Here is a 12,292-nt window from a genome sequence, read left to right on the forward strand (position 1 = left end):
TCAATGTAATGCTTCTCACTATTTTCTAAGAATGACTATGAATGTGTCGTATCTGCACTGGACTGCGGGTTACTAGGCCTGGTTCTAATAAAGTGGAGAAGATCAAGCCCTTTGAACATCTGCTGACCTGATTTTTTGCAACTGTCAGGAAGGAAGGAGTGAAGACAAAGGCCTACACCTTATGTCTCCCAGGTGAAACAATGGGAATGCTAATTGTACCCCCCCCACCCAGGCTAGGGCCAACGGCCACATCTCTGAATCAACAACAAATTGTTTCTCCTGTCTGTATGCAAAAGTGGACTTTATTGAAGTAACTTAAACATTTCTATACCATTTAGACTTGTTTGTTTGTAATGTTCGTAAGCAACTTGGGGTCCATATACGACAAATGAAAGGTACAGTAAAACAACGTGATTTTCCTTGTAAAAGCAAACGCTTCAAGGTTTGTCCAAGACATTGACCATCCTGACGGAAATAGCTACTGTAGCAGTGGTGGAAAAAGCACTCAAATGTTTTACTTACACAAAAGTATCAATACTGCAATGTAGAAGTACTCTGTTACGAGTAAAAATCCGGAATTCAAAATTTACTTGAGTAAACGTACAAAAGTAATCAAAATGTACTTAAAGTACCAAGACTAAAAGTACTTCAATGTTTGAAAATAGCAGATCTACAAGCTCACAACGCGCCGCGGTCCGACGCGTTGTGAGCTTGTAGATCGGCTATTTTCAAATAGCCTATGGATAAAATATAGGGCTAAAGTGGTTAATGTATGTTTTATAATATCATAATCTATATATGAAAAGTAACTAGTAACTAAAGTTTTCAAAATAACTGCAGTGGGGTAAAAGTACAATATTTGCCTCTGCAGTGTAGTGGAGTAGAAGTAAAAGTATTGGAAATTGGAAATACTCAAGTAAAGTACAAATACCTCAAAATTGTACTTAAGTACAGCACTTAAGTAAATAAGTACTTAGTTACTTCACACCACTGCACTGTATACATTTGTGTGTATATATGTGCTTTACTCATCTTTGTGAGAGTCAGACTATGGTTTCATTTATACACATTGTATGGCACCGGCTGTTTCTCTCGCCAAAAAAATAGCAGATCTACAAGCTCGTAGATGGTCTAATCTAAGCCCTACTCTCTCCTCTAACCAGCCACAGCTCAGCCCCGTGCTGCCAGGATATGAGATGCTGATCAGATTTCTATAATCAATTTACCAGAGCATTGAGGTATAAATCCTGTCCATTCACTCCTCACTGGCCTTCCTTCTTCTTCTTCTCTCCCCTGCCACCACCCCCCCTCTCTCACTGTCTCTCTCTTTCTCTCTTTCTACCTCCCTTCCTCCCTATCAGCCTCCCTGCTTATAGTCAGATGAATAATTCAGGAGCCGATGTGGTGAAAGGTGGAGTAAACAAGTCTATTGCCTAATATCCCGAGAGGCTGCCAAAGGAGAGACGAGTGAGGAGAGAGAGAGAGAGAGAGCTGGGAGAGATAGGGGTGTGTCTGTCTGTATGTGTGTGTGTGTGTGTGTGTGTGTGTGTGTGTGTGTGTGTGTGTGTGTGTGTGTGTGTGTGTGTGTGTGTGTGTGTGCGTGCGTGCGTGCGTGCGTGCGTGCGTGCGTGCGTGCGTGCGTGCGTGCGTGCGTGCGTGCGTGCGTGTGCGTGTGTGTGTGTGTGTGTGCGTGTGGGGGGGGGGATAGCAGAGAGAACGTGAGTGCAGTGTATGGAAGGCAGTATCTATTGAGCACGGACATCCATACAGCCTATCCACGAGGCCCCGCAGTCATTTGCACTTAGATTGACCCCAAGGTTGCACCAAAATGCCACTGGCAGCTTTTACTACTACTCCCCCCAACCCCCCCTCTCCCCCCGTTCGTTCTCTGTCTCTCTTGAGCCACACACACCGACGACCATAAATAATGAAATCATACAGTGAAACGCAGCACCTGTGTGTGAGAGAAAGAGAGAGAGAGAGAGAGAGAGAGAGACCGATGGAAGAGAGTTCAGGGTCCCTGCTTTTCTCAGAGGCGAGAGTTCCTCAAACAAAAGAGAGGATAAAAGCAGAGGGTACTTCAAGCCGTTGTATAATACAGGCCGGTGCGGCCCCGCCTGGGCCCGTGTGATACCGCACAGAATGACTCTATTCAGGTTTGGAGTGCAGAGTATAAGTAGCTTTTGTTTCAATACCCTCAAGTACGTATAACAGAGGGACCTGGCCTAAACATGAGACACATGCAAAATAGCCACAACACACACCTGCCATTTTGCTCAGCAAAATTCAATAGAGTATAGAGAATTCACCGCATTAGTTTTATGTAACCGGGCAGAGGCAATCATAGCCGGGAGTTCTGTTCAATGGTTATGCAAGTGGAGCTTAATGAATGCAGTAGACTTTACCCCCCAAAAAATTCAATCGTGATTGGGAACATTGTTGTGTGGAGATGACATTTGAAAACAAACAAAAAGGTTTGTTAATTAAAAAAGACATGGGTTTTTAGTTGGTCGAATGTGTTTTCGTCGTTTCTGTGCTGTGATATTTATGAGGACGGTTGTGCTTTGTATGAGTGGGAAGGTTCAAAACCGAGAGTTGAGGGCTCTTCATCATGAGAGGTTTCCACGCGCTTGTCGAGTAGCGGTGTGTGTGTGTGTTTGTGTGTGTGTGTGTGTGTGTGTGTGTGTGTGTGTGTGTGTGTGTGTGTGTGTGTGTGTGTGTGTGTGTGTGTGTCAGGGTTAGAAATTAACTTTTCTTTTTTTACCTAGGGCTCTTTTTTTTTGTTATTAAACATCATTACAACTTAAGGTAACTGGAGTACAAACTTGAAAAAAGTGCTCCTCGGAGCACAGGTCAGGTAGGTTATTGTGGGCCAGCAATGTTTGGAATTCGCCAATAAGGATGGAATATGAAATATCGGATAGATCCGCCGAGATAATGAGTAACGATTTGTGTGAAGTTTGGACAAACTTTGTAGGAGTAATATTTAGTTAGAGTAATATTGTTTTGCAAAAATCGACCTCCTGGTGACGGCAAAACATAGTCTCTCTCTGACTATGTCAACCTGATCTAGAGGAGGAGGATGTGGGCGGAGGTGCGTTTAGAGCATACATAATGTTCAAGGCTGCGTTGGCATTATCAACTCTTATATGACTACTGTACTTAGTGCCATGATTTTGGTGCCTTCTTAATACGTCTCTAGCAGTGTTGATTTTGTCGACTAAAACTATGACGAAAAATGTTTGTCGACTAACTTTCTTCACTGATGAAAACAAAATGAAAACGAAATAAAAACATAAATATATTGACAATTTCGATAACAAATAAAAACTAGACTAAAATGTTAGAGAGAGACTAGTGGAGAAGAGATCCAGTAGAACTAAAAGACAAGTCATTTTATCCTCCTCTAGGGTGTGCATGCTGAAAATAGCAGATCTACAAGCTCACAGCTGCGACGCGTTTGTGAGCGTGTAGATCGGCTATTTTCGTGGACTGGACTGACATGTCAGGACCATATGTCATCATGTGTACCTCAAAGTGAAACGCATGCAATCAAACTGCTTCATGATCGATAATTAAGAACCTGTTTGTTTAATTCTTCATATTTTGAGGGCATATGGTCCATTTTCGAGGGTGTCTTTATTTTATCACTAGCCTCCGTTAATTTCCAATCCTGGGTATAATTTTCATGTATGCTAACTGTGTGTGTGTGTGTGTGTGTGTGTGTGTGTGTGTGTGTGTGTGTGTGTGTGTGTGTGTGTGTGTGTGTGTGTGTGTGTGTGTGTGTGTGTGTGTGTGTGTGTGTGTGTGTGTGTGTGTGTGTGTGTGTGTCATGAGTTGCTGTGCATGTTTGTACGTACGAGGATGGGAGGTGTACTCACTGGCATGGTCTGGCTGCCATGGAGGGCACTGATTGCAGACTGGGCTTCGGTGTGTGTGGAGAACTTCACAAAGGCACAGCCTGGAAGACACAATAACACACACATTGAAACATGGAGAACTTCACAAAGGCACAGCCTGGAAGACACAATAATAATACACACAAAAATATCGTCAGTGCACGATGCAAAAAAAACAAGAAATTACACACAGTCATTTATACCAGCTTGCTTTCTTTTTTCTTTGTGTGTGTGTGTGTGTGTGTGTGTGTGTGTGTGTGTGTGTGTGTGTGTGTGTGTGTGTGTGTGTGTGTGTGTGTGTGTGTGTGTGTGTGTGTGTGTGTGTGCACGGCTTGTTTTCATAGACCTGGTTCCTGATTTATCTTGCAGAATCTGGCAACACTGCTAGTGGCTCCCCATTGGCTTAGACCTGGTTGCTTATTTCCCTCGCAGAATCTGGCAACAATGCTAGGGCAGAACGCAGTAACTAAGTACATTTACTCAAGTACTTTACTACAATTTTGAGGTATTTTTTCACTTCAGTCCTATATATTACTTTGCGTCACGGTGATTTGAACCGACGGCAGCCGTGTATAGTAACCATAGAGGCGAGAGGCGTGTCTAGTAGCCATAGTAGCCATAGCTTGGGAGGACGAGACCGCCCGTTCAGAGTATGGGACAAGTATCCCCATTGGCTTAAAGGACAGCCAATGATCGAAAACATGTCGAGAATCTGTCGAGAATCTGTCGAACACATGTTGACTAGTGGTCAGTGTCTTCTTAGACCAGCGTGCGTTTCAAGCTGGTAAAAAAGGAACAGAAATGGCGCTTTTAATAAAAACCACAAAGGGAAGTACGTCCAAACATTGTAGGGAAGCACTGCTGAGAGACTCCCTTTGCACAGCAGGCTGTCCTACTCCAGGGAGCAGGCAGGCAGACAGGCAGACAGACAGACAGACAGACAGGCAGCCAGCGGCTGCAGGCTATACAGATTCCACTGATGAAGCAGAAAAGCATGCTATTTAGTGCCACATGCCTGTCTGTGCATTAGGGGTGTGCCGATATATCGTCCCGCGATATATCGCGATACGTTTTCGCGACGATATGTATCGTTTTGGGAAAAAAAAATATCGTTTTTGAAAAAAAAAAAAAGTTTTTTTTTTTTTTTTACAATCATAATAATCAGGCATGCAAACGGCCCCGAAGTGAAAAGAGTGACAACATGTTTTTTTTTCGGGTCAGGTGTCATACTATTTGGATTCAAAACGGCTATTGTAGCTGAAAAGCTACAAGTTTGCATGTCTGAATAATGCAAAAACAGAATTATTTGTTTGCATTTTCTTTTTTTCTCCTCCATATATTTTCATAATAAAAAAAGTGCGTATCGTATCGTATCGAAATCGTATCGAAGTTGTGAGCCAAATATCGTATCGTATCGTTTCGTGAAATTAGTGTATCGGCACACCCCTACTGTGCATATTAAATATTAGCCAACCTTGCTAAATTCATAATATGTTAAATAGGGCTAAAACCCTCGCTTTAAGACCTGGCAATAACACACATGTTTGTGTAAACGAAATGTATTTCTCACATTGGTAAGGTCCAGAGTCAAAGTTTTAATATCGTTACATTAAGCCCTCTAGCATCAAATGAAGTCGGCCACCTTCCAGCATTGTTTGAGCTTTCGAGACGCGTTTCAAGCTTGTAGATCTGCCACTTTTCACGCTTTCGTGTGATGCTGTAGTGTGATCAAGTAGGGCGTTAATTTACAAAACAAAAACACAAAAAGTTTGAATATGGAGATAAGAGGTTTCTGCCCGACAGCAACGATATTTAATTTCATTGATGTGGCTGTCTATGGCAATGGGGGTAAACGGGGGCAAATGGGGATAACCCTAAGGGTACATGGAGACACTACTACAGACCACAGGGATCAGTGAGAGAAAGTGGAAAACGGCGTAATGCATTTTACTGTAACTTATGTTTAATGACAACACATGAACAAACTTTGCGTGAACCTAGCTGATAAAGTGTTAAACCAGATTGCTCAGGAGGCACTAATTGCAACTCTTTCACTCCCGTTTCTTTGTAAACAATCTTCAAAAGATGTGGGCTATCATTCATTCATAGCATCATAAGCTAGCTTTGGTGTTCTCTTGCAGTTTCCCCAAGCAACGTGTTGAAGTCTGCTAGAGGGGATAGGCCTACGTACTTGCATTCAGAAATCAGGAACAGGGGGAACAGAACAAAAAGAATAAGTTTGAGCGCTGCATTAGAGAATACTAATGGACAGGATGTGTTGGAGTACAATGTTTTGAGTGGTTCAACTACGTCGACTACCATTTTTCACCGACGAAAACTAAATAAAAACTAAATAAAAACTAAGCTACAATGACTAAAACTAGGACTAAATATATTGACAATTTCGTCAACAAATAAAAACTAGACTAATGTTAGTGAGGGACTAGTGGAGAACAGATCCAGTAGAACTAAAAGACAAATCATTTTATGTTTGGTTGCGCTCGGGTGTTGCGCTCTGAAAATAGCAGATCTACAAGCTTGTAGATCGTCTATTTTCAGCATGCAACCAAGTGTAAAATCAGCCATTAAGACGTCATCAAGGCACCGCCACAATACATTTTAGTCGACTAAATCAAATGTAGATTTAGTCGACTATAACCTTATGATATTTAGTCGACTTAAAATTAGACAAAAAACTAAAACATTTCAGATGACTAAAACATGACTAAAACTAAATGGAATTTTATTCAAAAGACTATGACTAAAACTAAATCTAAATTTGCTGTCAAAATCAACAGTGTCAGACACACAAATATGGCTGGAGCTGCAGCAGCAGCAGAGAGAGGGACTCTGTTCAAACTGCCTTTTAGCTACTGCACCCATTCGCTCAGCGGGTGAGCGCTGGAATTGTTTTGACGTCCATCTTTCCCTCTCTTACTCCAAAAACCCACTGCAGAGTCAGATCGCTCCGGCTTCCAAGCCCCCACAGATATAATTCCACAATAAGCCCCGCGCTGGTGAATAGGTTTTGAGAGATGCGAGAGACCCACTGCTCCCTTTGCTCTTTGCTGCTTGTCAGGGGGAATTGATGTCTCAAAGTTTTTTGGCTGTCTAAAAAAAATATAGGGGGGGCGGGGGGGGAGAGAAATGAAAGACGAAGCCCTGCAGACCACTGCAGTGTCCCTGTTTTACAGTATGATCCTCAGAGTTCATTTAACCCTCTAGTTTCTTTGGCTATATTCAAAAATAGCAGATATACAAGCTCATAGCGCGGCACTGCTATTTTTTGGGGGAAATAACAGGTGTGAAACTGTGTGCAAATCTTTGAATATTACATATAAATCTTTGAATGTATTTTAACTCAAATCTTTGCTTCTGGGGGGTCCCTGGAACAACACATTTTCAGATGGGGGTCCGCGGCCAAATACATATAATTTTGGGGGTCCTTGACATGAAAACGTTTGAGAACCACTGATATAGTACAGTATATAGCAACATATGTTTTTTTCAAAAAATAACTGTTAGGATTTAGAAGACATTTGTAAAATCCCCCAGAAGCAAAGATTTGAGTTACAAATGTTCACTTTAAAAACATATATATATATTCAAAGATTTGCAAAAATATTCATAAAAAAAAAGAAAGAAAACGATCTACAAGCTCAACGCTTATGAGCTTGTATATCTGCTATTTTTTAATAGCCAAATAAATCTCTGAGAGAGAGTGTGCAAATGTAACCAAACGGACCAATTTGTACACTGAGAGTTACCTCTAAATCAACACTTTTATTATAAGGCCAGACAGAAGTAGTCATGCATTCATAAGAAAAAAGACCTTTGCACTTCTTGAAAGAACAATTGACGAAGAACGCACGATATGCCCAATGGCATTTATTAACATACTGTATAATACAGGAACATTGTTATTGACGACTCTTGACTTTGTAATTATTATCCACAAAGTAGCTTCATTAGTATTTATGTAGTGCAGCGCCAGCTGTAAATAGTCTATCTTGCTATTTGAAGTTTCTGGCCTTTAGTTTGAAGGCACTAAGCGTTAATGTTTATCGGCAGAGCAATTGATGGGTTGGCAAGTTTGACACGCAGCAGTGGAACCGCTACAGCTGGTGCTGACAGACTAGAAAAGGTGGGCCTAATGAAAAGGGACAATCCAGCATGAGGACACTGACCTTTTGTTGCATTTTACCCAGTGGCGGAAAAAGTACTCAAATGTTTTACTTAAAGGAGAATACCACTCATTTTCAACATTGAACTATATGTTCTACTACTAAAAGTACACCTTGCGTATGTCACTGATCACATGACCTCAATCAATTATCCAGTTCTAGGCAACATAGGGGACTTTTTTTCGTATTTCACAGCTCTAAAGTAGGGCCCGTGTTCAAAATGTTACTTGAGTAAAAGTACAAAAGAATTGGCATCAAAATGTAGGCTACTTAAAGTACTGAAAGATCTACAAGCTCACAACGTGTTTTGAGCTTGTAGATCTGCTATTTTCAAACATTTTTGTACTTTTACTTTTGGTACTTTAAGTACATTTTGATACCAATACTTTTAATCAAGTACATTTTGAATTCCGGACTTTTACTTGTAACAGAGTACTTTTACATTGCAGTATTGATACTTTTACTCTTTTTTTTTTTGTAAAACATTTTAGTACTTTTTCCACCACTGCAACACTCCCATAGAATTCCATTGTTAACGGGAAGAATATTCATATAGTATTCAATATTCAATTGCCAAAACCATCTTACGGTTGATTTTTTGAATTAGTTCCAGACAGTGTTGCTGAGAGATAACGAGAACAAGAAGAATGTGGAAGTAATGCTTGCCACCGGGCAACCAGTAAGTTCCAAACACTACTGTGTGTTAGTTCCAACGTTTGAATCCTAATTGGTGTTGATGAAGCATTAGTGATAGCTGAACCATGTAGTCGCTGGGCGAGAGCAAAGTGTGTCATTATTCTCTCTTTCAATGGGTCTGGGAGAACGCCACGTTCCACAAGTCTCTCTCTAAATCAGTGGTTTTTCAACCCTTTCAGACTGTGACCCCTCAAAATAATCATATTTGAACTGGGGACCCCCCCAGATACAGTAAATATTGTGAAAATAGCAGATCTACAAGCTCACAACGCCTCGCTTGTAGATCGGCTATTTTCAAATGTTTTGCCTTTTTCTTATATTATTTGACAATTTGGCCAATGTTTGACCAGTTTTTATAGTATAGTTTGTTGATTACTTTTGATTCTGTAATGTTTTTTTAGGTCTTAAAAAGTTCTTAAAAGTCCTTAAATTGTCACTTCACTGTCATCTGGGGACCCCCCCCCCCCCCCCCCCAAATCATGTCAGGTTGAGAACCACTGACCTAAATCAGTGGTTTTCAGCCCTTTTCATATCAAAGTCCATTATTTATTCGGCATTTGCGCCACGGAACCACCATTTGAGCCATGGACCACCACCTGATGAGATTTAGCCTCTCAAGACCCCAAAACTAACTTTTAATATTTTGTTGTTGTTTGATAAGATTTAGTCCACAATTCCATGCTGTATTGATGTTGGTACCATAGGAGCAGGGACCTGCAGAAGGATTTGGAGAGGCAGGGGCTGGGATTTCAAAAGGGCACCTATTGAGTTGTTTTTACGAACAATTACCATACTTTTAGCCCCGAAAACCCGAAACCTTCCATTCGAGAGATAAAGGCCAAAACATCTTGAAAACATCCACTTTCGCCGGTTTTCGATCGCAGATTTTCGATTGAGTTTTGGCCATTGTCGCCTGTTTTTTGAGACCTGCAACTGTCTCATTTTTAGCATTATTTTACACTTTAGCTATTAAAAAATAGCAGATATACAAGCTCATAGCGCGGCACCGAGTGCCGCGCTACGAGCTTGTAGATCTGCTATTTTTGAAAAATCGTGAAAATGTGTGCAAATCTTTGAATATATATATTTTTTAAAGCGAACATTTTTAACTCAAATCTTTGCTTCTGGGGGTCCCTGGAACAAAATATTTTGATGGGGGTCTGCGGCCAAATACATATACTTTTGGGGGTCCTTGACGTGAAAAAGATTGAGCACCACTGATATAGAAACATAGGTTTTTCAGAATACTGTTGAGATTTAGGAGACGTGTAGAATCGGCTTCAGGTCTCAATGGGTTAATAACACGGGCTAGGAAGGTCGTACAGCGACAGACTAGATACCTGAGGAAAGTTCACTTTGAGCTGGATCCAATACATCCACTGCCATTTCCGTCAGCTTTACCGTTAGGCCGCTAGGGGCAGTTGAAATTATTTTTTTAATGTTTTTATTTTTATTTTTTTCCAGTCTGGAGAGGGCACTTTTTTAGCGACGATTAAAAGGGCAGGGGCTCAAGCCCCCTTTCATGTCTATGTGGGCACGACGTGCATGCATAGGAGAGATAATAAGAGGCAAACGTTGATCAAAATAACTAAAACTAAAATTCTTTAACTAAGTAATGCAGGTTTTTAACAATAATTTAACTCTTGAGAGCTTAAAATGAAACCAAATGGACCCGTTAGGGTCCATTTGGTTTCATTTTACACTCTCAAGAGTTAAAGATCTACCTAATAAGAGTCCATTTGGTTAGCAACTCTCCATCCTTGGCTGGGGACCACCTGGAACCCCCTCAGGGACCACTGGTGGAGAACCACTGCTCTAAATGTTTCTCCCAACAACAAACTGAGGACAATCTACCCAGATTCTGTCGCAGAACCTGAATGGAAGCAGGACCTTTACGGGTCCATTTTGGTTCCATTTGTACACTCTCAGAGTTACAGTACAGTACACACCCGTAAGGGGCCATTTGGAACCCCCTCAAGGAACCACGAGGGTCCCCGGACCACACTTTGAGCCCCACAGGCGTAGCAGAGTCTTTCCAGTTGAGCCAACATGCACAATATCAGCATCCTGACTGTGCTTGACCAAGAATGGAACACAACCTTAACGACCATCATTGGTAACGCCTGTGACGGAAGTAAGGAAGAGGCCCAATTTCTTTCCAATATGACTGCCATGCATATTAGAGCCTATTGTTTGTTTGTTTGCCTAAACCCTAAACAAAAAGTTGTAATTTGTAACAATAAAAAAAATGCTGTTTGAAGGTATTAGCCCATTCATTCTGGGAATGCATCTGTGTCATTTTAATTTGATTTCTTTGGCTATTCAAAAATAGCAGATCTACGTGCTTGTATATCTGCTATTTTTGAAAAATCGTGAAAATGTGTGCAAATCTTTGAATATATATTTTTTAAAGCGAACATTTGTACAATATTTTGTTCCAGGGAATTCAGAAGCAAAGATTTGAGTTAAAAATGTTGTTTCCAAAAAAAAAGAAGCTTGTAGATCTGCTATTTTTGAAGTATAAAATAATGATTATAGCTCAAATCTAAAAATGACGCAGATGCGTTCCGGATTGAATGGATTAAATGTTTTCTTTTGCATTGTACAGTGGTCTCTCCCTGCTCAATTGTTTTTTCTTGCATCGGACAGGACTGGACACTATGGTTCCTACCTTTGCTGTTCCCATCAGGACCTCTTAGGACCGTGCACTCCTCGATGACTCCGTAGGGCTCAAAGAGGCGGTAGACGTCCTCCTCCGTCTGCTGTTTGTTCAGCATCCCCACAAACAGCTTCCTGTCTTCTGGAACAAACAGCAACAAAAGAGGTTAAGCTGCAATCCGGACTCATTTTTTTTAATCAATAAAACGTAATTTTAAACTAATTAAAGACCAAAAAAGGTATGGTATACAGCAATGGTTCTCAAAGTGGGGTCCGGGGACCCCAGGGGTCCTTGGGGGGGGGGTTCCAGGGGGTCCCAGCAAAATGTGTTAATATGGCATCACAATCATTTTAAACACTTTAACTTTTTGTATTTGGCTATTCAAAAATAGCAGATCTACAAGCTCATAGCGCGGCACCGCGTGCCGCGCTATGAGCTTGTAGATCTGCTATTTTTGAAAAAAAAAAAGTTTGAGAACCACTGGTATTAGAGCAGTGATTCTCAATCTGTGGGGGGACGGGGCCCCACTGGTGGGCCGTGAGGATATTGCTAGTGGGCCCCCAAATAATTGGCAAAACAAGATTTGGACGATTTATGACGTAAATTTAAAAAAAATATATAAATTGTTTCATGGTATTGTTTCTTTAAAAACATGACATAATGATAATTCTGATACCTATAAACAGGAGCTTAAAGTCTACGGAATATATACAATATACATATGCAATGGATTGATGTAGACCCTACAGCATTGATTGACAAGTAGTGCTGCCTGAAGCTCATCATAACCTGTGATCCTGTCGGTTGGAAAAATAGTGGTAGAAAATGGCGGGCGGTCTCTCAAGTGGGATGAC

At 41.0% G+C, this 12,292-nt stretch overlaps 1 protein-coding gene across 1 annotated transcript in view; it reads right to left on the reverse strand.

The window, feature by feature from the left end:
• Positions 1 to 12,292, reverse strand: part of celf5a (cugbp, Elav-like family member 5a) — a gene marked incomplete at both ends in the record, with an annotated part of 364,109 nt that overhangs the window by 58,449 nt on the left and 293,368 nt on the right. The window contains 2 exons of the mRNA XM_084066484.1: positions 3,882 to 3,961; positions 11,451 to 11,579. Coding sequence (XP_083922610.1) covers positions 3,882 to 3,961; positions 11,451 to 11,579 — 209 coding nt within the window. The remainder of the gene's footprint in view (positions 1 to 3,881; positions 3,962 to 11,450; positions 11,580 to 12,292) is intronic.

Source organism: Gymnoscopelus microlampas (assembly GCF_963454915.1).
Source record: "Gymnoscopelus microlampas genome assembly, chromosome: 9".
NCBI classification, from domain to species: Eukaryota; Metazoa; Chordata; class Actinopteri; order Myctophiformes; family Myctophidae; genus Gymnoscopelus; species Gymnoscopelus microlampas.